The sequence below is a fragment of the Cololabis saira genome, chromosome 3 (genome assembly GCF_033807715.1).
Source record: "Cololabis saira isolate AMF1-May2022 chromosome 3, fColSai1.1, whole genome shotgun sequence".
NCBI classification, from domain to species: domain Eukaryota; kingdom Metazoa; phylum Chordata; class Actinopteri; order Beloniformes; family Belonidae; genus Cololabis; species Cololabis saira.
The window spans coordinates 35,560,424-35,585,948 of NC_084589.1; the positions used below are offsets into that span (position 1 = coordinate 35,560,424).

At 39.6% G+C, this 25,525-nt stretch overlaps 2 protein-coding genes across 2 annotated transcripts; one reads left to right on the plus strand and one right to left on the minus strand.

The window, feature by feature from the left end:
• Positions 1-1,570: 1,570 nt before the first annotated feature.
• nes (nestin) lies at positions 1,571-11,122 on the minus strand. Its single transcript, XM_061717375.1, has 4 exons — positions 10,162-11,122; positions 9,146-9,270; positions 6,751-6,809; positions 1,571-5,143 (listed from the first exon to the last, which is right to left on the minus strand). Exons 1-4 carry the CDS (start codon positions 10,990-10,992, stop codon positions 2,256-2,258), a joined length of 3,903 nt encoding a protein of 1,300 aa, XP_061573359.1. The 5' UTR covers positions 10,993-11,122; the 3' UTR covers positions 1,571-2,255.
• A 3,574-nt stretch (positions 11,123-14,696) lies between these two features.
• LOC133440638 (asialoglycoprotein receptor 1-like) lies at positions 14,697-19,250 on the plus strand. Its single transcript, XM_061717961.1, has 7 exons — positions 14,697-14,769; positions 15,593-15,664; positions 16,158-16,283; positions 18,142-18,450; positions 18,546-18,709; positions 18,831-18,946; positions 19,029-19,250. Exons 1-7 carry the CDS (start codon positions 14,697-14,699, stop codon positions 19,150-19,152), a joined length of 984 nt encoding a protein of 327 aa, XP_061573945.1. The 3' UTR covers positions 19,153-19,250.
• Positions 19,251-25,525: the final 6,275 nt, after the last annotated feature.

Genomic DNA, 25,525 nt, shown 5'->3' on the forward strand with positions numbered 1-25,525 from the left:
AGACCTTTAGACCTCCCTTAATGGACTGTAGACACACCTCCCCCATGTTGACCAGCAGTGACCGACATCCGCTAGTTAGGACTGGGCCAACAGATATGGGATTTTATTTTTTTTTATTTTTTCTTCCCATGTTTTTGAGATTCCTCTGACAGCAAAATACCCCAAACAACTTGGAATCATCGACATGTTTAGTTGGCTTTGTGTTTCTATCGTGTTGCCTGCCATAAGAGAGCACACATGACATGACATGAGGCTGCACATCATGACATCATCAACTCAGCTGTTGCTGGGCTACAAACATGGAAGTCTCTGGAGATTTCAATCATGTTTCTCTCTCTGACACACATTCATGTTTTAGTGTATCAGCTAATTTTCTATTTTATTCATTTATCATTATTCATCTCTATGGCTACAGCGGCAATATTTATATATATATTTCCCTGTCAGCTTTGTTAAAGTATCCAAATTCAAAGACTGTTGCAGACTAGAAACTGTTCCTATTAGGGAATAAGAATGAAATCCCTGAATTCATATTTCATAGTTACTTTACTATTAAGGAGGTAATGCATTTTACGATTATATTTATTGATTTTATTGTTAGTTTCTTGAGTAGGATGGCTCAGTGAATGGTCAGAGAATAAAAGCATGCCAGGCAGCTGTCGTAATACCTTTCCAGTGCTTCAGCATTGTCAGAGTGAATGCGAGCGTCTGCGGTTTCCTTCCTCACTGAATCTCCCTCTGGGCAGAGTTGGTCAGCAAGGAGGAGAAACCCCACGAAAATAGCCGTCATTGTTCGACAAACTGACTAATGAAAGACAAGTGGAGGAGAAGGGGGGAGGGCTGGGATGGCGAGGAGGTGAGATCATGCATTTGTACTCGCTCTTGTACGGCCGTCTCATGAGATGGCTGTTTTGGTCGTGGAGGGCCCGGTGTTTCTTTGTTGACTCGACTGCTTTGAGGTCATTTAAGTTGGTATTTTTCCAAGTCCAGATGCACTAAAAGACACACACCCAGAGCTGTGCAGCTTTCCACAGGGCAAACCCCCGAGGACTGATAGATGGTTGCTGCTGGAAGCCAGCAAGCTGCGGGTTTCTCGGCCTGCTGTTAAAGATGCAACAAAGAAGTTGCTCATACTTTCACAAATCTCTCACTCATTAATTACCGACCAGTTCTTTTTCTGTTTTACTTTTTTTTTTTTATATTTGGTGGGAAAATATGTCAACTATCTTGAAAAAATACAATGTTATTTAGAATTTTTTTTTTTTTCCCTCAATAGATTGTCTCAAACCCAAGTAAATATTCATTATTGACTTATTCTTTTTTCCATGTTTGACCTGCAGGAAATTTCACATTTTTTGCATGTTTATACTCTTACTTCAATTTTCCATGTTATAATTATTCATTTTCTTTCCATAACATCTATAGTTGCTTATCCAAACTGACAAATCCAGCCTTTTACTCAGGAGAAATCTCAACTAATTTCTGCTAATAAAATATTATGGACTGGTTTATTGATCAGAAAAATGTTTTTATTTTCTTAAATGTCACATCCTACAGAAGATAGTCTGCAGCTTTATCTGTTAGAGCTTAAATACATTTTCTGGAAACCTATTTTCTCTTCTTATGTCTGTTTTATGCATTGTTGAGGAATAGATGCATGTGTATGTTGTGCTGTGCACACAAATAAATACTTCAAATGGGACACAGGACATTTATTGAAGCTAAACTTTATTGGGGCTGTGAATGTACCAATCGTCTTTAATTAACTCAGGCTCCTCTATTCATGTTCAAGTGTTAAACATGCAGTGAAATGATTTAACTGACCAGCACAAACACAAATTTTGTGACTATGAAACAGCATCTCTACGACGAATCCTGCCCTTCTGGTCTCATTGATTTCCATTTTGTCAGTAAAATCAGATCCGGTGATAATCAATAAATGCTTTGACTTTCAAATGATGCTCTTTGTTCTGTCTTCATGCCCCTCCCTCATGTGGAGACTCATTCTTCTTCTACAACGTGCACTCTGGAAAAACTGAAATGTTTTAACTGTCAGACGGGAGAATGAAAAAGACAGAGAAAGTCAAACATCAAATATTTGTAGCGACAGATGACACATTGGTGTTAATGTCACTAAGAAACACACCAAGGCACAACTTTAGCATTTGATGTACATTTGTTGAAACACAAAACATAACATTAATGTCTAAAGCCTGATTTTACTTCCAACTACACTCAATTAGACTTTGTGGTGATTATTCTCCAGACGACCATGATCCGGCCTCAATTTCAGACTCCTCGGAGGGAAACGTTTCAGCAATATTGTGAAACTTTCTTTTGTCTGTACGCATCCATTCCTGCTCTGTCACTCCTTCTGAGGCTTTGGACGAGTCGTCGTCGACTCTGGAATTACCGTTAACCACATTTGGGTTTTGCAAGTTCCCCCACCCTTGTTTGTCTACAAGTCCTGGATCCTGATAGGTTTGCTCCGCGGCGTTGTTGCAGGCGTCATCGTGTTCATACGTGGCGCTGCTCTCCAAGGATGACACCCAAAAGTCATTCTTTACGCCGGATGGGAAGAGATCACGGGGAGCACTATCTGTCGCCTCCTTCACTATGTAGATATCATGTTCTTCAACTACAGTTTCAGGGGAACTCTCAGCTCGCTTTTCTTGATGTATCACGGCAACTTCATCGTCATCATGATCTTCGTCATCATGATCTTCGTCATCATGATCTTCGTCATCATGATCTTCGTCATCATGATCTTCGTCTTCAAAGTCAAGTGTTGAGTTCTCAAGGACTTCAAATTCAGGTGTTTCTTTATCTTCATGAATCTCATGAAAGCCGTGAGCCTGGTCATCGAGTTTGCTTTGAGATTCATTAGAATGCTCCTCAGGTTCTGTGACCTCCATGTTTTTCTCATCTGCTGTCTCTGGTAACACGGAGTTTGGATCATCTGACTCGTTGGTCTCCTCCATATCAGCCCTGCTACTTAAATCACCAAAGCCACCGTGATCTGTCACATCAGCGTATGTCAACATGGACATATTGTTTTCATCTTCTTCTTGACATTTATGAATAATGTCCTCCTCAGCCGCAAAGTCTGTCAGAGACATGGCCATCGATGAATCACTGACATGTGGTTTTGCAGAAGCCTGGTCTGTAAATGCGGTGAATGACACGTGTTTCTTGTTTGCACTCTCTTCTGGCTCACAAGACATATATTCTGCTACCGCTTTTCCAGCTTTGTCTTGCTCTGTGACTTCCTGGACGGATTCGTCCTCCAGATGCAACATCCCATCACCGACCTGTTGCTGTGCAAAGTGAGTGGTGTAGCGGTCTGTGGACAGACGCTCCAACTCCTGCTCCACGAGCCTGTCCGTCTCCAGCTCCTCATCGTAGTCCAGACCTACGGGTCTGGCAAGTTCTTCTGTTTCTTCTTCTGAATCGCTGTCGTTTCTCCCCATTTCAGTAGCTTTTTCTGTGTCGTTCTCGGCAGTCGCACATATACTTACAACTGTACTTTGGCTAACATCTTCAATATGAGTGTATCCCAAATTATATTCATCATCTATTGTTTCTTCTTCCACTTCTTCACAGAGATCCTCCATAGTTCCGAATGTCTTTGACTTTCCGTCGCTCCACGTTGCAGGTCCTGCCTCTTTCATCTTTTTTTCCTGCTCCCCTTCACTTGACTCACTCTCATCGATCTGTTGAGCGTTGCCGTCAGTTTCATCGCTTTTGTATCGAATGAGAGGACGAGGGTCGGCGAGGGTGTTATCCAGAGCGTAGCTGTCGCTCTCCAGCTCAGTCCTCCATGACACAGAAACGTTCTGAGAGTCCTCATCATCATCCTCCTCCTCATCCTCATCATCATCAACATCATCATCATTATCATTGTCCTCTTCTTTGTCAGGAGGTGGAGCCTGCTCCTGGTCTAATTCAGCGTGCCTGCCGTCATCTGTTTGTGTGGGCGTCAGTGGACGTTCCACATCACCATCCTGATCAAGGTCTCCTATTTTGTTTTTTGAGTCTTTTGTTGAAATGTCTTCTTCTGGTTCAGCATGTTGATTTTTTCCTCCATTGATTATGCCATCAACTGTCCCCACATCAGCCTTCTTTTCTATAACGCTGTCCCATGTATCCATCTCTTCTCCATCTGGGTACAACTTCTCAACTTCCACTCCATTTACTTCTGCCATTAATCCGCTCATTTCTTGTCTCGTCTCAACTGCATCATCACTTGCTGCATCTTTCTCAAAAACACTTTCCACAGGTTCATATTCTGATTTTAGACTTCTCAGCTGAGATTCAATGGTAGGCTCAAGCAATACCTGGGATTCATCGTCTGTTTCCTCCTCTTCCACATGTTCTTCTTCTTTGTCCACATGGTCTACCTCCAGATTAGCATCAGCTGGGGGGAATAACTGCTGCACGTCTCCTTTTCCAGCTGCCCCCTCTGAAGCGGCACAGTAAGACATTTCCTCTGCTGTTGCTTTTCCATCATCTACTTGCTCATTGACTTTCTGAACACACTCGTCCTCCAGATGGAGTGCCTTGTGAAACGTTGCATCTGCTACATGGCTATCTAGTTCATCTGAGGAAGTGAAGGGTTCCTCTGTCATGCGGACACTGGGTGACATCAGGCTGGGTGTTGTAAACTCATGTAGACCAGGTTCATCATTGAAAAATGGCTCGCCGTTGAGGCCAGACTCGACTTTATGACTGACGACTGACTCTACAACTGGCCTTTCGTCAGGAGCCTCGGCGTCAACAATCCTCCAGTCATCTTCATCTCTGTCCTCCGGTGTTTCAGCAGGCGTCTCTTCCTCATTAGGAGGTGACAAAGGCTCTGCATAGGTGACTTTCTCTTGAACCTCCTGCGGTCGGAAGTTTTCCACAGCTCCATCCTGGATTATTTTGGGATAAGAGGTTTCTAGTGTTGCTGACTCTGCTGTATCTGCAGGTTTTCTTGAAATCTGTGATGTTTCATTTGAAGTAAGAGGTTTTCTTGTTCTGTATGGTGTTGCGGTCATCAGCGTCGGTCCTGCTACTCCATAAACAGATGAGGGGAAAGTGGTCTTGCGGTTGGCAGACAGATGGGGCTTGTACATCTTTGTAACCCGGTGAGGGTAAGCATCTGTGGAAGAAAGGACCCATTAATAAACAATGAACTAATCTGCTTTCATACTAATGACCTTCACCAAAAAATTACATTAAACAATTATTCTTTTTCTATTTGAAGTGGTCAGGCATGCGTTATCGTCGCTGAACACCAAGTCGCCTGTGGGGATAAGCAGGGACAGCCTGCACCAACAAATCTTTATATTCAAATGTATGTTCCCAAGAGAGTTGGACACTAATGGGGAGATATTGATCGTCATTTCCTTTTACGGCTCTCTGGGATACGGGAAAGCAAAGCCATATGGCTCAATAACCATCAGGGATCATCTTAGATGTCTAGCATTACAGGGCTAGAATCGCCCACCTTCACCAACCCCCCACCACTAGACTCCAGCAAGACTGGAGAGATTATAAACTGTATCAAGCATGTCCCTCTCTCCGAAGGGCTTTTACTTAGATGCAGTGAAACTATCCTCCTTAGAAAATGGGGAGAAGTGAAGCACTGAAAAGAGTAGCAGAGGTGAACTGAAAGGCATGATGCTGGTGTTTTCATAGCATATCGTGTAATCATTTGGATCGAAAAGGAATAGGCTGAAGCTCTGAGCTTATAAATGCATACCCTTTAACCTTCACATTATTATTATTTACACTTTCTACAAAAAATGCTTTCTAGCATTTCCACCCAAAAAAGAAGCAAACACAAAACACAAAAAAAAAATATATGTAACAACAAAGAACCAATAAGAAAATAAAAAAGGAAAAATAAATAATAAATAGTCCCGATTAAAACAAGGACAAAAAGATCAGTAAATATTACCTGCATAATTCCATAATTCTCTCTCTTGCATCTTATCCTTCAATCTTGTTGGTATTTACCAATCATGGTCTGTTTTAAACTATTTTTAAACTGTATGATGTTTTTACTTTGTTTAAGATTATCTGGCAAGCTATTCCACAACTTAACCCCTGTAACTGAAATACACATACTTTTAAGTGTTGTTTTAACTGTTGGTTGTTTGAGATTATGTTCCCCCTTTAACTCATATTGCCCATCTCTATCCTTAAACAGTTTTTGTATGTTGTAGGGGAGTGAATTATTCTTTGCTTTGTATATTATCTGTGCCGTTTTAAATTCAACTAAGTCAGTCAATTTTAGTGCGTTTAATTTCCAGAACAAAACATTTGTGTGATGATAAAATCCTACATTATTTACGATTCTTATTGCTTTTTTTTGCATTAGATAAATGGGTTGAAGATTGGTTTTAAAAGTATTTCCCCAAATCTCCACACAGTACGTCAGATACGGTAAAATTAATGAATTATAAAGTATGTATAATGTTTTTAGGTTTAATATGTGTCTAGTTTTTCCTAGAATGCCGATACTTTTAGCCAACTTTGATCTAATATATTTCATGTGGGGCTTCCAGTTAAGAATGTGGTCTATTATTACTCCTAAAAAAGAAACATCATAGACTCTTTCAAGCTTTACATTATCAATACTTACTTCAACCAGTATATCTGAGGGTATCAACTTCTTGCCAAACAAAATAAATGTGGTTTTACTTATATTTAATGATAGTTTATTTTTATCAAACCATATTGATATTGTTTGGTTCTGATTACCTGTGATCACAACATTTCTAGACGTGTCTCTCCTGTGGCTTTCGTTGTCCAGCAAAGCTCTGTGGAGACAAACAGCAGGAGAAGATTAAATTGTGAAGTTGCGCAACAATGTGATGTTTGACGTTTCAGACGGAGCTTGTGGGTGGGAGGAGGATTTGAGATTTTTGCTGCTCTTCAGCAGCAGCAGACAGAGGTCCGTTGTTATGGTAATGATGGAAAGGCCCTGCCATTGAGGAGCCATCTGCACTGCACAAACCTCTGCCATTAAGTCTGCACACACACACACACACACACACACACACACACACACACACACACACACACACACACACACACACACACACTAAAAGGGCTACTGAAGAATGCGCCCATGACAGCAGGTATTTCGAGCCGCCCATGCAGCACTAATGCCGCTGTTTCCACTCACACATGCAGGCCCTCATTCCAGCACACACCCATCAAATTAGCTGGACTGGTTTGGCATGATTAAAATATTTAAACTCATTTTTAAAATGGATCTCATTACTAATTAGAACAAGGGCTTTACATGAAGTGCAAGGCTGCAGAGATTTGTTCTCTTGTCACTGTGTCCTCCCCCTGCTCCCTCTGCTGTTATTCTAGCCTCCCGCAGCTCGTAAATCGGCAGCTTCTCCCACCGAGGGGTGAGCAGGGTCGATACTTTGGCGGAGGATTGGTGGGGTGGGAGAAGGCGAGGTTGAGGAGAAAGGAGACACCGCCGTCGTGCCCGACAATAGATATGTTACTCTGTCCAAGACGGCGCAGGCTGCTCTCACAATGATGTGACCTTTAGTCCAGACCGCTGCTCCTGCTGAGGACAGCTCTGTCTCTGTCAGCCTCTTGCATGGATGGAAGGTTTAGTCTGTCTCTGAGCAGCAGTCTTTGAATGTCTTCAAGTACATTTGTAAACCACAAAAGACGTAGCAATGACGGGGGCTCAACTGACTGCATGCAGCTCCTTTTTGGTTGTAACTCAAAAACTGTCTTATTTAGACTTTTTCTTATTTTGTCTTATTTAATCTTGTTTTATTAAAATCAATCAGTTCAAAGAAAGAGATGTGATTTCAGTGAAAGTCAAACAGATGTAAAGTTTCTTTTGTTCCAATCTGCATCAAAAACTGCTTCCATCCTTGACCTTCACTGCTGCCCCGAGAAGGTTTGATGTTTTTACATCCCAGAACAAAAACTCATCTTCCTCCTTTCACAGCAGCATTACTGACTCTCTGTAAAAGCCACAGAGAGAGAGAGAGAGAGAGAGAGGCAGACGTCTGAAACATAAAACCTAACTTTGGATCAATCTACTGCTTCAAAATAAAAGGCAGCAATCAAAACAAAGGTCATCCACTAATGGGTGTATTTCCACTAGTGAGAACAATATATCTGATGGAAATCTGAGAAGAGCAGAGCACAGAGCTGGCGTGTTAGCACACAGTAAACATCATTTCCTTGCCGATGTCTCAGATAAAATGTGCCAAAAAGGAGAGTGATTTTTTTTTACTACAAGTGTCAAAAGACTATTCATTTACATCTCTGGTTTTATATTTATCAGAGACTCTAAAGACAACAGGCTAATTCAATTGCACTTCAGTGACTTGACATCAAGAGTGAAGTAAGGGTGGGTAGAGTGAGGTGCATCATTCTGAATAACTTGTGAAACTAATCAAACATACTGTAGCCACTGGTATCATTACGTTGTTTGGTTATTGAAATACAACCAAGTTAAATTTGGCCTCTTTTGATTGATTCGATTTGGAAACCATCCCAAATGAGTTATTATCCTTCTGTGAGTGGAAATCCACTGAGAGTCCGGCCTTCATGACACTTCTTCTAGGCCAGGGGTCGGCAACCCGCGGCTCCAGAGCCGCATGCGGCTCTTTAGCGCCGCCCTAGTGGCTCCTGGAGCTTTTTCAAAAATGTTTGACCTTTTTTTTCCTTTTTTTCTTCTTTTTTTCTTTCCTTTTTTTCTTTTTTTTCCTTTTTTTCTTCTTTTTTTTCTTTTTTTTTCTTTTTTTTTCCCTTTTTTTCTCTTTTTATCTCCTTTCCTTTTTAATCTCGACATTTTGACTTTTTTCTCGAAATTTTGACTTTTTTCTCGAAATTTTGACTTTTTTTTCAACATTTCGACTTTTTTCTCGACATTGCGACTTTTTTCTCGAACAATCTTGCCCCAGTTATAACTAATATAGATAGATACATGCAGCATGTGTTGCCTTCATTCTAAGGCTGATACAAAACTTTAAATTTTTTGTGGCTCCAGACATATTTGTTTTTAGTGTTTTTGGTCCAATATGGCTCTTTCAACATTTTGGGTTGCCGACCCCTGTTCTAGGCTGTCTGTATAAGTCATGACTGAATAATCATACCGCGTACCGCGTACCTGTACGTTGACACTTCCAGACCCAGAGACATCTTAAGCTGCATCAGGCCGTGGTTCTCCTGGAGGAGATGAGTGATCTGCTGGCCCAGCTCCTCTTTTTCCATCTCCAGACTCTGCAAGTGCTCCTGTCAACACAGGATGTAGAAACGGGAAAGGGAAACAGTTAAAAAAGGCATGGGAAAATTGCCATGGCAAAGCTCGTCTTGTAAAAATAATCCTTTGTTTGTCACGGTCTGGGGTTTGCTCGGCCTGTAAAGTAGAATAAAGTGATCGAACATACACATATTTGATTTACCACACTTGTTTGCTGTTAGAGAGTAAGCATGTTTGCTGCTAATAACCCAGTGGGGGGAAGAAAGTTGAGCATAAAAAGTTCCCCTCTCAGATCCCACTGTGACCCAGAAGTAATCTGAACAACCCCGGCCCATAGAGACTGCAGCTCCCCGTCTCTTTCATACCCAAATGTTTTCATTCCATCAGAATATCAAATGAGCACGAAGTCAGCCCCCGGGAAGAGGACTCACAAAGGCTCTGCAAAACCCTCAACAGGACTGAAACGTTTTATTTTGAAAAAGACTTTAAAAAAAAAGGATCATTTGTGAAATCAGGATTGTTAGCTCTCAGGAAATCCTATCCTAGGACTTGAGTAGTCCTGTGCGAGGAACACGTGTTTAAACTCCATTTTGTCAGAGCAGCAGCCACTTATTATCAGCTGTTTGGGATTCCCCCGTGGTTTATCACCTCATTATTTTAGACCGAACATCGCTCATGGCTGCAAGTTTCTAATCGACGTGCAGTCAGACGAGCCTCATTCAGATGCAAATCGAAAGTTTATTGAATTTTCTGTTATTGATCTGAACTTGCTTAATTGCTGTCATGAATAAAATAATATCTTAATCTGTAGAAAATGTTTTAAAGATCTTTGTTTAGGCAAAAGAAAAAGCATTTGGCTAAAGATCTGAGGATGAATACAGGTGCAATAGATGATGACTACATTTCATCTGATATAGATTTACCTGGAACTGCTGGATCTCCTGGCAGTATCTGTCTCTCTTCTGGGTTACAGTCTTGTCCAGATGCAGCCTGACATCCTGAGCTGAGGCCATCTCCTTCTTCAGAGCTTGAATATTAAGCTGGCACTCGAGCTTCTCCTGGCCTACTTGGTTCAGACGACTCTTGGCCTGATCGAGTGACTCCTCTAGCCGGGCTAACTGCCCCTGATAGGCCTCCGCCGCCTCCTGCCATGCTCTGTTGGCCTTCTGGGACAACTCCTGTCCCATCACCAGGAGCTCTGGGGCCTGGGTGGCTCTTTGAGCCGATCTTTGCGGCATCACAGCTCTGGATCGGGTCAGTTCAACCTCTAAGTGGGCCACATCTTCCCCGTGGGTTTGAATTACGAGCCTCATTTCATGTTCCAGCTGATTGACCTTTTCCCTCAGCCAGATTTGTGCCCTCTGTTCCTCTTCCATCTCTTTCCTGCTTTGTTCCAGCTTTTTCTTGGCCGTCACTTGGGCCTGAGCCTCCCTCTGTCGCTGTAGGTTCAGGGTTTGCAGATCCTCAGTCAGCTTGCCAATTTCCATCTCGGTGAGGACCTTGTCCCTCCAGGCTGCGTCTACTTCCAGTCTCGCCCGCAGGAGCTCTTCCTCCAGGTCTTTCCTGCGCACGGAGGCCCCTTGATTGTTGTGTCTCATGGTTTGGATCTCCCTTGCAAGCATTGTATTTTCCTCCTCCAGCAGTTTGACCCGGCTCAAGTAGGTTTCCAGGCGTCGGTTCAGGTTAAGCATCTGTTGCTTCTCCTCTCCAGGGTGGTGGGGATGGAAGAGTTTACTAATGCTGTGGAACTCCATGTCAGTATTGATGACTGAATCCAGCAAACTTAGGCGCACTGATTAGGATTTGGAAGCCGATTATATCTCTGTGTCCAGGCCTGAGTCAGTATGTTGAGGTTTTCTTGTGTGAGTGAGGCTCCCGGGAGGCTTACTGGTGTGACTGCCAGCAAGAGGCTTCCCTTTCATACTGGGCTTAATGAAGGGGTTGGGCACTAGGGCACGAGGGGAGGAGAAACAGAGAGGGAGGAGACTGGGGATGAGAAGGATGTAGAGGGAGAAGGTGGGATGAAGCATGGAATATTTAAAATGAGATGGAGTAGACGGGAAAGGCAGGGATGTAATGTACAGGATTAACTCCTTCACATGTTAAAAGTTATATTATAAACACATTGATGTGATTTAAAGCTGCTAGGATCCAGGGGGTGGGTGGGTAATGTCTGGGGTTATGATTTTATTTTCATTTATTTATTTATTTATTTTTGCTCTTAATTTATGTGTTCATTTTGCATTGTTATACTTAATAATATGGGCATTACTTTTTTTTTTTTGTTATTACATTTATCTATTCATTTTTTGTTGTTATGTATTGGTGATTTTTTGCACCATGTTGTTTTTTCAGAAAAAGTAAAAAAAAGAAATAAAAATTTGATCACAAAAAAAAAGGATTAACTCCTTCACGACTGACACCATTTTAGTTTCAGGAAGACTATGGAAACCCTTCCCAAGTTCAGCTTTTGTCTTTTGTGTTTCCATTCTTGCTCCACCAAAAGGCAGGACATCAATTCCAGCTTCCCAGTGTTGTTTCACACCATTATCTCAGTGGGATTATCTCAGAGGAGATGCCCTTTATGAGCAAACTGAAAAGTCCTCCTTACAAGCAGCTTTCCCACGAGCTTTTGGGCAGTTCCCAAAACGCAGCAGTTTAACCACAGCAGTTCCTCAGCTCGGATATCACTCAGAGGTCACTTTAAGATTGCAACATGCGGTTCATCATTCAAACTTGTTGAAGGCTTTTAAAGGTTTTTATCTTGAATATAAACTGCTAATCAATTAATATAAGCATCAGGACATCTACCTCTTCTGAGTCTTTTCATTTACAGGTTAATGACCTGCTCAAAACATTTCCATCTCCAAAACAAAAGTGTAATTATAAAATATTAGGACCAAATACATTTAATAAAACAAATGTAACATCTTTAATTTAAATAAGTCAATGCAAAATGTTTCTCAGTTCAAAAAGCCACTCGGTTCGGAAAAAATGAACATTAATTATGTTTTTTTGATACATTTCTCTTTGGTTTACCCTGTATACATATGACTTTGTTTTTATCACCTTAATTTTGTGTCACCAATGTATAAAATACACACAAAAAAACAATTGCAAGGACATAAAAATATTTCAGAAAAATGTCTCTTTTAATATGAGAGCAAAATCTTTTTTACATTTCTCCTTTAACAACCTGTCGGAGTAGTAGTATGATTAAATGTTGTATAATGATATAATAATACGTTTTTATCCTGATAAATAACTTATTTTAAAATGACCAAAATATTTCTAAGTGGGTTTATACAGACTTGGATTACTGTATTCCATTAGGTGTTATTATGATTTTTTATTCATTTAACATGTGCAAATATAATTTTTACAGTTGCATATCCTCAAAGCAGATAAAGTTTCGCGCCCCCCCAGAGATTACTGGGGCCCCCCAGGGGGGGCCCGGACCCCAGGTTGGGAGACACTGCACTAAGTGACTCTTAAAGTTAATACCTGAGAGCTTGTTAAATAAACATTTAGTTGTTCTTGTATTTAGACAAAGCAAAAGGTCAACTGGCCTCTGACAGGTGCTAGTTAGCTGGATTTGTTTGCTCATCGAGCCAGTTTTAGTATTTGCTTCATGAAAGTCCCACGTGAGACTGGCTGACGGAAGTGAGCGACATCAGACCCTTTTTTTTCATCTCCAATCACAGCGGTGTGATGTTGTGAAAATGTCTGTTTTGTAAGCGTTCGGGGGAAATTTCATTTTAGACATTTGTGACTTAACATTAGTAATATTCAGATTCAGGTTCATTTTATTGTCTATGAGTCAGCGTCTATACACAACGAAATGTGTTCCAGTAGAGCCCGTCCAAGAGAACAAAAAAAGAGACATGACAGATGACAAAATAGGATATACAGGACTGTCTCAGAAAATTAGAATATTGTGATAAAGTTCTTTATTTTCTGTAATGCAATTAAAAAAACAAAAATGTCATACATTCTGGATTCATTACAAATCAACTGAAATATTGCAAGCCTTTTATTATTTTAATATTGCTGATTATGGTTTACAGTTTAAGATTAAGATTCCCAGAATATTCTAATTTTTTGAGATAGGATATTTGAGTTTTCTTAAGCTGTAAGCCATGATCAGCAATATTAAAATAATAAAAGGTTGATTTGTAATGAATCCAGAATGTATGACATTTTTGTTTTTGTAATTGCATTACAGAAAATCACAATATTCACATTTTCTGAGACAGTCGTGTAGGTTCATAGGTGAATGAGGCTGTAAGTAGGTTTACCTCTGCTCTAAAGTTAAACATTTTGACATGGGAGTCAGTGGAGATCCTCTCAGCCTCTAGTGGCCAGTCGAGGAAATGCAACACATCTTAGTTTCCCATGAGCCTTAACCCTGATGTTAGATGGTTGGCACTTTGTTCTCAAGGAGCTCGTCCTGAGCAGGAAATACTAGATAGTATAATCAACTTCTGAACTAGTCTGTCAAACTCAATCGTAGTTTTGGAAACTAGGGGCCCCCAAAACAGCATCTTGTATATGACCCCTCCAAAAAACTAGAAACAACATTGATCTCATATGTTTTTTCTAGTTATCTGATGTCACATTTCCTAATCAGACAGAAAGTCTATTTTATTTCTTGTTACCCTTCTTCTATCTAATGTCTTCCCAGTAAACCAGCAGCAGCCTGGCTTTTAGCTGCACAAAAGAGCCAGCAGGTGTAATTGTTGTACATGCAGCATATCTCAAACCTATAAACAAATACAAAATGTCCCTTTATGAGACAATATTATCCGTTGCATTTGTTAAATCAGTAACCGCTGTTTAAAGTTTAGTCCTCACAGGCGTTATTTCAGCTGTTATTTCTTCCTCACTGGGCTTTCTGATAACAGATACATGAAAAGAAGAACAGTTTTATCAGGAGTTCATTTGCATAAAACAATAAATAACCAAGAGTAAAATGTGAGTATTCAATCGTCTCTTTTACAATTGGATGATATCTATAAAAAATATGCATGAATCACAATTGAATATTTAGAGATTAGTTTTACAATGTAAAGCCATACTATGTTGTTTTTTTTAGATTTGGAGAAAATTATGTCAAAATATCCGAGCCTGTGTGATAACCCCCACCACAAGAAAACAAAAAGTCAAAGCAGGAAGCTTGTTTGGTTTTTTACACACAACTAGACAAATATCCATAGTTCAAGTTACATATTAGCAGCCACTGTCTATAATATTATAGTATCATTTTTTTAAATTCAAAATCTCCCCATATCTCTCCTCTACTAGAACAAACCGTGTATGCTTTTCCTTTTAGAGCCTAAAGCAGAAGTTTCAAATATATAGAACTCGGGCTCAACAACTACTTCCCTAAGTGATGCGCACTTACTTATTCGTACTTCTATTAACAAATCAGATAAAAATCATCAGTTAGTCTGAGACTATGGCGGAAGAGGTTAACTATGCTTCTGTGGTATTTAAAAAGAACAAACGGCCCCAAATAGAAGGTAAGTTGGGTTTTTGAAAATTGTATGACGGAAAGGAATCCAGCAGGTGAGGTAAATGAAGTTGCTTTTTTATTATACAGTAGTCAACATTTGAAGTGAATCAAAGTTGTCATAAGAAAGAACAGATGTTGTTCAAAACTCTGGCATAACAAGAAAGTATACTTTTGATCTGCTTCAACTGCTGACAACTGTATAATGACCCTCTTATAAAATGCCAGCTCCTTCTATTGATGCTTTTCCTCAAGAGCTTTAGCCGTAGAAAAGGAGGAAAGTTAGCTGTTTAAGTTTGTGTGGAGCTTTTAAAAGTCCTGCTTGAAGTCAGTTGTTTACTAAAAGTAAAAACTTAGCTGAAAAAGCTGAAGCTCTTCAGAATGTGTTTTCACAAGTTCCTTTTCAACTAAAAAGCCTTTTATTAATATAGTCCAATAGAAATACTCCTTCAGTTTTTTTTTATGTAAAATATATTTAAATTCAGCTTCTTTACATATAATATATTTAAACTATTTCAAAATGCAAAAAATGTCTCCCCGGACAAGCTTTGTCTCTGATATGGCTTTAATCTGATATCTCTTGTCTGGGGAGACTGAACATCTTAAGTGTTAACGCTTGATTTAAAAAAAATATTTTTAAGTTTGTTCTATGATCTGTTATGTTCTAAAATATAATCGTTTTACACATTAATTCCGGAACGCCTCTACATTATAGTCTTAGAAAATAAATGCTAAATTGCAGAAAACTGATTAATCTTACGCATAAAATAAATAAATAAAATCCCATTTAATCAAGGAAACAAGTTCAACCACTAAACACTAACCTTTACACATCTAAACAGAGAAGGAGGTGACTGTGTATGATGAAGTGAAGACATCCAAGGAAACAGACGAGCAAATCCCTGCAAAAAATGGTGAGTAATTCAAGAAACAAAAAATGCTCTTGAAAGTTTGCTTTCTGATATTTTTTTTTAATGTTGTTACTACCACATATGTTGACAATTCTGAACATTAAAAGAAGAGAAGTAATTGCTTCTATTATAATGTTTCACAAGTGCAATTGATGATGGATGTCAATAGTTCATTATAAATAGAAACTCAACCTTTGCTGTGAAACTCTTGAGTATTAGTGTGCCCCTAATAAGTTTGCTTTCAAATTAAAAGCCTTTTAGCAATCGCGTTCACCAGGAAGTATTTGTTTTTATAGTTATTTTATCTAGTTATTTATTCATACATTTATATATGATAACCTTTTATTAATAATTTAGTGATTTAAGTCATATAAATGTACCAATAATTTGTTAAATATCGTCCTATGCTTTCACAACAACACAATTAGTTTCCATCCACTTCATGGGAAGCAGTGCATGCTTAAGACTGATGAAATCATTTGTATTATTTTTTTAGGTTCAGGAGTACTCATGTCAGATGATGAAGTGGAAAGGAGGAGTCGATACTATCAGCGCTTGCTGTGTCTCTTTGGGATGTTCTGCTGCTGTTTGCTGTTGGGCATCGTAGGACTCTGTGTCTACTGTACGTATGAAGATCAGCTGCTCCATGCAAAGACTGACAACAATTAAATCTGGGTTGATTATAGGCTTTGTTCATGTTCAGACCCTTGATATACCAGCTCTTTGTGTAAATGCCATATAGATAAGACATTAAGAAATGAATGTACTTTTCCTCCAGTCATTTATAATACATTCCCATTGATAAAGCAAATTATAACACACAACTGCAACTTTGAGCATCAAAGAGTAATTTTTTTGTACTAACCCTTGGACTTAGCAGTTAAAGCGACACTACGTAACTTTTCCACCTTAATATCATATTTCCAGAGTCATTGTGATGGTACATCAACTTCCAACAGGTTTAATGACACCTCTGTCATGGTCTGAGGGGTCTGTATCACCTTCACTGGCACTATGTAACTTTGAGGAGCATGGTAGGAACCCTGCCACACTAAAAAACTACAAATCGTTACGACTTTGACTGCTTTACGGCATACGTCACTTCCCCCTCCTTCCCGATTCGCAGTCGAGACGAAAATGGGCGGGGCGTGGAGCGCAGCTCCGCAGAAGCTGTTGCTGCGTTGTGGCTGCAGCAGCTCCACACAACAGACGTGGGGAAAAGACCCTAATGGTTTAACTTTTCAACGGTTTCCTGCTCGGAGGCAGAACCCCGGAGGCCAAGTATCTGATATAACAAAGTAAAAGAGTGAAAGAGCCGTCGGCTCGCTTTGGATCGCGGCTGTAACGACCAAACACACAGTAAAGCATGATTTATGGTTCTGCTGTAAATCGACGCAGACCCACGGCATAGGGTACGTGGCGACGCGCAACGTACGGTGCATGTCGCCGCGTACCCTACGCCGTAGGCTCTGCGTCGATTTAACGCAGAACCATAAACAGCCTTAAACCACAAACACTCACACAGACGGGCGTCGGATCAAAACACGGGTTTTATTCCACCACTCTCCAGCTAAACGCAGTTGCTGGCCAGCTCTCTGCGGAGCAATTAACCCCAATCTTCAGATAAAAAAACTAGTTTGTTGAGGAAAAAATATTAACTCTATTTGTAGCTGCAGAGGAAAAAAATAATCTCACGAGAAAAACAAAAATATTGCTCACGCTTCGGAGCCTCTTCCACATAATATAGCAGTCAAAAAAAAGAAAAGAGACGTAAGAGGGATACAAAACATGTAGTGTATGTTGTACTATTATACAAATTTATTGAAACACATGGCTCTTAAGGGATTCAGGGATCTCTTAGGGATTTCATATGGATCCAGACCGTTAATAATCATTATTTTCTGCATATACCGCTCCCTGGCTTCCTTGTTTAAGGTATCCAAGTAAATTCCACTTCCTTTCCAGCAGTTTAACATCTTTTTTTTTGCGTTGTCTGTTCACTTGGTGAAACAGAAAAGCATCCCGTCTCCTCTCATCAAAACAAATGCAGCGACGGGACAGGAGTTTTCCGGCTGTACGCGCTAGTGCTCATGGGAAACGTAGTGTTCTTTCTGGTAAAACACTACCGATTTTGTCCACAAGATGCCGCCAAACTCAGAAAAGCTGAAAGTTACGTTGTGCTGCTTTAAGTGCCACAGCTAAGCAGTTAAATCCACTAACATCCTCAGACCTTGTTGGTCAGACCTTTAAGAGACCTTTTTTCATGTCATAAATTCAAATAACTTAGTATCTGAATAAAAAATCCCCAAAGATTTGGAAGCATACAGTATAACAAGCAAGAAAAAGCTTTTGATTCCCTTCAATTCCATTAGAATAATAATTTATTAATCTCCAAAGGTAAATGATATTTCATAGTAAAGCACTTAAATAAACCAACTTGCATTACACCTTTTTATAACAAAGCTGATTTTACTTTGCAGTTGCATTACATCATGAGTGGGTCACCAGTGAAATGAGCCAGTTGAAAGCCAGCCACAAACTTCTACTGGATGACAATCACAACCTGACGAATCTCAGCGACGACCTGTTACAGTTGTCACTTGACTTAAAAAGAGAGATCAACAATGTATCTGCAGAAAACAGAAATCTTACGATGAGAAACGAGGAGCTGATGAAACAGAGCCATAACCTCACAGAACAAATACAAAACCTAAAGACACAGGGTAATGAGTTCAATGTCAGCCGAGCTCAGTGGAGCATCGATGCCTACTGTCCAAAGGAAAGCGATGGTATGTGGAGATGTCATAAAATATGTTCAAAAATAAGCACTAATAATCTCACTCTGCTGTACTGTTTATTGGCTGATCTCTGTTCTTTTGTCCAGAAAGAAAATGCAGACCTTGCCAGGATGGCTGGTTCGACTTTCAGTCCAGCTGCTATGCATTTAATGATGCCGTCGAGTCTGAGCATAAAACCTGGGAAGAAGCTCGACAAAATTGCAGAGGAAAGATTTCAGATCTGGTTGTTGTGGCTGATGAAGAGGACGAGGTAGTAATAAGATAACGGAGCTGAATGGGATTTCTGCTGATTTGAACACACCCAGAGATGGTTGGTCTCATTGTTTTTGTGTTTAAAAATTTCAGATCATTTTTCTGTTTTCTTTCCTAAGGAATTTGTGAATGAACACAGTTGGCCTCGTAAAGTCTCAAGTCGTGCATACTGGCTTGGCCTCAGAGTTGAGGATGGGAGATGGAAGTGGGTCAATGGAAGTTATCTGACAAACAAGTAAGATATATTTATATTTTCTTTAATTCATAACTTGAAACAGTGCTACACAAATGATTATGTTTTTTTTTTCTTTCTACAGTGCCTGGATATCAGAAGCTACCGATGGTCACTGTGCAGTTTCAATCAATAATCAAGGATGGAAATCTGTGAGATGTGATGAGAAATGGTGCTGGATCTGTGAAAAGAAGGCCATATTGGTCTGAACTCTGAGGTTGTTAATGGATCTAAAATATTAAAATATGAGGTCTACTTGAAAATGCCACCATCCATTTTAGCCTATACCGGCTTCATCCTCATTTGCTAGTTCTTTTTTGTCTGAGAATAAGAACTAGCTAATTAAATTGTAATCCAAAATGAACTTTATTAAATCAGCTTCATCCTGTTCAGCATCACAGAGGAGGAAGCTGTAATCAGGTGAAAGGCAGGGTACATCCTGGAGGGTCACCTGTCAATCACAGCTTCACACAGAGACAACCCCCCATGTATGAATAACAATTTTAAACGTATTAAATAAATATATGATAGTATAGAAATAATTAGAATAGAACAGAATATTTTTTGAAAATGATAAAGAAAAAAAAACGTTTGGAATACGTTTTTTTGGGACATCTTTACATCTCATTTGTCAGGGCATTTAAATATTTCTTAAAATGTACCTTTAATTTTCCTCGTGACTCTGTACAGGATTAAAAAGGTATAGAAAATGGATTAATTGAACTTTTAATTTGCTTTTCTTTCACTTTTTCACTGACGCAATGTCTAGCAGACGTTTGCCGCTGTTTGGCCAGCAGGGGTCGCTGCATCACTAGTGATGAGACGTCAGGGCTTTTTTCTTTGTTTCCGAATATTGAAAACACCGTCCATCCTAACGGAGGGGGAAGCTTATGTTGTGTTTCTACTGTATCTAGGGGTAAATACTTTTTTCAGCCTGTTAAACTGTATGAATTATTGCTACTCCTTTGTTGATATAAAATAATATAATTGTCGAAATTAGGAGGCTTGACGTCAGTTTCTACACGCATAAATTCAATTATGTTTAAAATCATAGCCAGAAAATGAAGGAGGCATTTCTATAACTTAGGAATGTTGCTGAAATGTTACTTTAATTTAAAAAAGCTAAATCTTCTGTATGTTTCTTTGAACTATGCACACTCTTTAAAATGTTAGAACTGCATGTTATTGTGACTTAATGTTTCAGTTTTATATTTTGCAACATGTAACACTTGCTAACTCATGTAACAATAAATTGGTTTTATATTTCATAAAATTAATATGCATATTATTGGTCTTAGCTGAAAGATATTGGGTGACAAAAGACTTTTTTAAAAGCTGAAACCTGAACTGTAACAGTAAGAAAAAAATCCTTCTGTAAGTAATGACCATAGCCATCTAGTTCTTCTGTTTAATTTGATATTACTGAGTCTATGATCTCCATTGGTTACCCGTAAAATTCAGAATCCAATTAAAAATTTTATTACTTGCGTATAAAGCCCAAAACGGCTTAGCTCCGCATTATTTGCAAGACCTGATAGTGCCTTATGTTCCTGTCAGAGCTCCCCGTTCTCAGAGTGCAGGTTTACTCGTAGTTCCTAGAGTATCTAAATGTAGATTTGGAGGGCGGGCGTTCTGCTATCAGGCACCACTACTATGGAACCAACTTCCAATTTGGGTTAAGGAGGCTGACACCACTTCCACCTTTAAAACTAAACTTAAAACCTTTCTGTTTAGTAAATCCTATAGTTAGTGTTTAGTAAACCTCTAGTTGGTGTTGGTAAATCTCTAGGTAGTGTAAACTTTAGTGTGTCAGAGTCGCTCCTGTAGTTTCTTGTGCTGGCCCCCTCTTCTCTTCCCTTTTCTCTCTTTTGTCCATGTTGCAGCATCCTTTGCCGGACACCGGAACCTGCAGCGTGGGAGTGAGGGGGGCAGGGTAACAGCCCGGGCAGGCGGGGGAGAAGGTTTGTCCGTCAAGACTCCTCTCCCTGGCCCTGCCCCTTTTCAACCCTTCCCCGACCCTGCACCCCAACCTGGTACTTTATGATTGGGCCGGAGCTTCGGGAGCTGCGTGCTGGCCTGCGGTCCCCACCCCTGGTCATCCCGTTGCTGCTTCCACCTGCCTGCTGTGCTGTTGCCGTCCCCGACCCCCCAGTCTGGCCCTCGGCAGGAGGGTCCCCCCTTACGAGCCTGGTCCTGCTCAAGGTTTCTTCTCTCCTAAAGGGGAGTTTTTCCTTGCCACTGTTTGGCTAAAGGTTTTTCTCCCACTAGGGGAGTTTTTACCTGCCATTGTTTATGTAATAACTGCTCGGGGGTTGGAAATTGGTCTATAATTAGCTAAGGTGTCTGGGTCAAGAGAAGGTTTTTTAAGTAAAGGTTTAATTACTGCGACTTTGAAAACCTGTGGTACATATCCTAAACTTAGGGATAGGTTAATTTGGTCCAGTATTGTCGTACCAATAAGAGAAAAAATATGTTTGAATAGTCGAGTCGGGATGGGGTCTAACATACATGTGGTTGACTTAGCTCTATTGACGAGTGAGGTCAGCTCAGGGAGGTCTATAGGATCAAAACAGTCTAGAGTCAAGTCAGAGCCTAGGGAAGTCGCTAAAGCTGAAGAAACACCTACAACCGGCTGGTTGATTTCTTCTCTAATTCTCGCGATTTTACTGTTGAAGAAGCTCATAAAGTCCTCACTACTGAGAGCTGCAGGAATGCACGGCTCAACAGAGTTGTGACTCTTTGTCAGCCTGGCTGAAATGTGATTGATGTTGTGCCTTGCTACAAGTATCTGGGTGTTTTAATTGATGATCGGATTTCTTTTAAATCTCATATAGAGAACCTGATCAAGAAATTAAAGCTTAAGCTGGGTTTCTTTTATCGCCACAGAACATCCTTTACATTTGCTGCCAGGAAGAAGTTGGTTGGTGCCACCTTTCTTCCCCTACTGGATTATAGCGACCTTCTTTATATGCATGCCCCTGCCAAATGTCTGCAATCTCTGGACTCTGTGTATCACGGTGCCCTGAGGTTTGTCATAGGTTGTAAAGCCCTCACTCACCATTGTACCTTATATCGCAGAGTTGAGTGGCCCTCATTGGCTGCACGTCGTCTCTCACACTGGCACATTCTTGTATATAAAGCCATTTTAGGTGTACTTCCCCAATATTTGTGTGGTTATATTTCAAGAACCCAGAGCACTTACTCCCTACGTTCCAACGATTGTTATCTGTTGAGTGTCCCCAGGGTTCGCACTGAACTCGGCAAGCACTCTTTTAGGTACTTTGCACCTTTTGCCTGGAATTCATTGCAGAGCACCCTGAAGTTGAGGGATCTTGTTTCTTTGGGATCATTCAAGAATGTTATGAGTGACATAGAGTCGGCCTCATACCGTTCTTGTTCTTGTTCATGAAAGCCCCATTATCTAGCTCTACTGATTTGATCAGATTATATTCGGTTTATTTTATTGTTGTTTGACTTGGTGTTTTAGGTAATTCTGTACTGTCTGTTTTAACTGTTGAAACTCAATGTTTTAAAGCTGCTGTCTTGGCCAGGCTTCCCTTGTAAAAGAGACCATTGTGTCTCAATGGGACCGACCTGGTAAAATAAAGGCTAAATAAATAAATAAATAAAAGAAACTGCTGTAGATCTGTGTCATGATGACGGTAAAGTCTGAACAAGGAAAGCAGAGTGAGTTGGACAACTTTAAATCACATAAGAATGAAGGAGAGAGAGAATGATGACTGCAATAAAACACAACTTACAATCATTGTTGCTGCCATTGAACAGTTTAGACTGGAAACGAGCAGACGACAGTTATGTCACAGTCAGGTATTGATCAGTGATCAGACAGTAATGGCAGGATGAGCAGGTTACAATCATGTGGTGTAATTAAACAAATCTGACGTCACATACAGTCATCAACGTGAATGTCACGGTGGAAACGTTAATATCGTACTAGTATATTCTAATTCTAATGCTAGTACCATATTTACTATGACCGCTGTTTTTAAAGACTAAACACACTGATATGAAAATGGGAAAGTACGAGCTAAAAGGTTAAATACCCAACTACTCTCTGTACATTGTAAAAACAGTATACCGTTCACATCGCGTTAAAAGAGACCCTCACCCAAAAAAACTAAACTAAACTAGTGTGTAGGAATAATATATCCACGCGGGAATATTATGTATGTTCTTTTTTTAAATATTGAAGCCGTTTAGCCGGACAAACTCGGGTCATTTTACGATATAAAGTTGGAAAAACACCACGGTTAGTGAGGTAATGTTCCACCTGGTTTAACTAGTTTAAAGTGTAACATATCGTAAAAAGTACGACAATGTAGGGAAATTATGTCCTTACTTACCTAAGGCGACGGCGAGACTGTCGAGACAAAGCGACAAAAAGTTCAACCAGAAAATTGTGAACGAATTCTGCCTCTGATTGGTCGACAAAGTTATATAAGAAGACAGTAACCAGAGCAGTGGATAAAACATGTAGCTGTTTCCTCGCATCATCACACCTGATTCTAATTAATGGCCGTCATCAGCTTGTCATCCAGGTCTGCACAAGTCTGTTAATTACAGTCATTTTTATCAGAGTTCTGAGGGGAAATATCTAAAACATGCAGGACAGGGGTCCAGAGGGCTGAAGACTCCTGCTGTATACAATCATGTATTGTTATAGTGGCTTTTCAACTTTACTCAGAGGCTGTATTTCTCCAACAATGTAGTCCATTATCAATGTGTCTACCTGTTGCTGGGAAATCAGACCCCTGAATGTTGCAGGTGTGACTGGGGTCGTTCGGGGCTGTTGGGTCCTCTTGGTCTTTCTGAGAACTTTTTTGAGCACCAGGGTTGAAGACCACTGGTATACGGTGAACAGTTTTAGGATAGGGGGGAGTTTCATTCATACTTACACCTAAAAATATTGAAATGAACTATGAACGTGAACTGTTCATTTTTAAACTATGTGAACTGAACTTTGAACTAGTTCATGAGAAGTATGAACTTGCACAACACTGGCACCCAGGTGTGTTATACATCAAAATGTGCGTCTCAATCCTGCGACAATGGGCATTACTTTTCTCAGTCAAAAGCGTTACCGTGGCGACGATCGCCAAAAAGCGTGCTCCCCCTTCATCTGATTGGTCCATATTTGATAGTTTCTGCCATAACTTTTGAATGGTTTGACATAAAAACTCGTGGGTGGTGTCATCGGACATGGTTTTGAGTCCTTCACCATAATTGGTGCAAATTATCCCCGCCCCTTCTTCTGATTGGTCGATATTTGAAAATTGCACGCGTGAGGGCCCGTTCATCGCTGCTTGCAGCTTTAATTATTATTGTTATTATTATTGCATAGTGATTGATTACTCTGAGAATGTATGAGTGATAAGAGTTCATCAGAGCAACAGCTCGGGGGAAGAAACTGTCTCTGTGTCTGGAGGTTTTGGTGTACAGTGCTGTCTATTGAGAAAACTGACAAATGTAGTTAGATTTTAATTGTATGGAAATGTGTCGGCGCACCCATAACACATGGCTGTGTATGAAAAACCATACAGATAGAATCTTTAGCTGCTTTCTGGATCATACGTTTAGGACAACTTGGTGTTGAAATATATTTGGCAAGAGTTAGAATATCAACATAATTTTTATATGTATGGTCAGGAAAATTAGGACAGGTCAGGAAACTGTATATAATAAAATGGATTTTAGGAATATGATCAAATCAAATGGGGAAAGAAATTATGAAAGATGGCAGTCTTAATGTGGACATTAAATTTGAAGAGTTGAGTAAATTTTTACCAAGATGTATCAGGATTCTCATACAATAAAAATGTTGTTTCATATTAGTCATGTACAGGAAAACTGTATTTTCTGAATTCTCATTAATGTTATATATCATCATGAATTGCATAACTTAGATTTAAATGGAACTTAAAAAAAACAGTAGTAATAAAATCAGAATGCTGCTTTAATGGTGAAGGATTTGGAAGAGGAGATCTGATTCTCTTGTGCTTCGCCCTTATTTAAATTTTTTATGTGTCATATCTGAATGACCTTAGCATAACAATATACAACATACATATACAACAATATATACAATACAAACAATACTGAATACTGTAACAGCAAACTATATACATTATAAATACAAGATCTTTTGTACAAATGCCTCCTCTTTAAAAAAGAAAAACAATACTGAATACTGTAACAGCAAACTATATACATTATAAATACAAGATCTTTTGTACAAATGCCTCCCCTTTAAAAAAGAAAAACAATACTGAATACTGTAACAGCAAACTATATACATTATAAATACAAGATATTTTGTACAAATGCCTCCCCTTTAAAAAAGAAAAACAATACTGAATACTGTAACAGCAAACTATATACATTATAAATACAAGATCTTTTGTACAAATGCCTCCTCTTTAAAAAAGAAAAACAATACTGAATACTGTAACAGCAAACTATATACATTATAAATACAAGATATTTTGTACAAATGCCTCCCCTTTAAAAAAGAAAAACAATACTGAATACTGTAACAGCAAACTATATACATTATAAATACAA

What these genes read in the sequence shown, in the direction of transcription:
- nes (XM_061717375.1), bottom strand. Translation starts at nt 10,992, where the DNA reads ATGGAGTTCCACAGCATTAGTAAACTCTTCCATCCCCACCACCCTGGA. An exon ending in AGGAGATCCAGCAGTTCCAG is followed by an intron (nt 9,271 to 10,161) that starts GTAAATCTATAT and finishes CTGTGTTGACAG; the next exon opens with GAGCACTTGCAGAGTCTGGA. An exon ending in TAGAAATGTTGTGATCACAG is followed by an intron (nt 5,144 to 6,750) that starts GTAATCAGAACC and finishes TTTCTTCCACAG; the next exon opens with ATGCTTACCCTCACCGGGTT.
- LOC133440638 (XM_061717961.1), top strand. Translation starts at nt 14,697, where the DNA reads ATGGCGGAAGAGGTTAACTATGCTTCTGTGGTATTTAAAAAGAACAAA. An exon ending in CCAAATAGAAGGTAAGTTGG is followed by an intron (nt 14,770 to 15,592) that starts GTTTTTGAAAAT and finishes ACATCTAAACAG; the next exon opens with AGAAGGAGGTGACTGTGTAT. An exon ending in GCAAATCCCTGCAAAAAATG is followed by an intron (nt 15,665 to 16,157) that starts GTGAGTAATTCA and finishes TTATTTTTTTAG; the next exon opens with GTTCAGGAGTACTCATGTCA.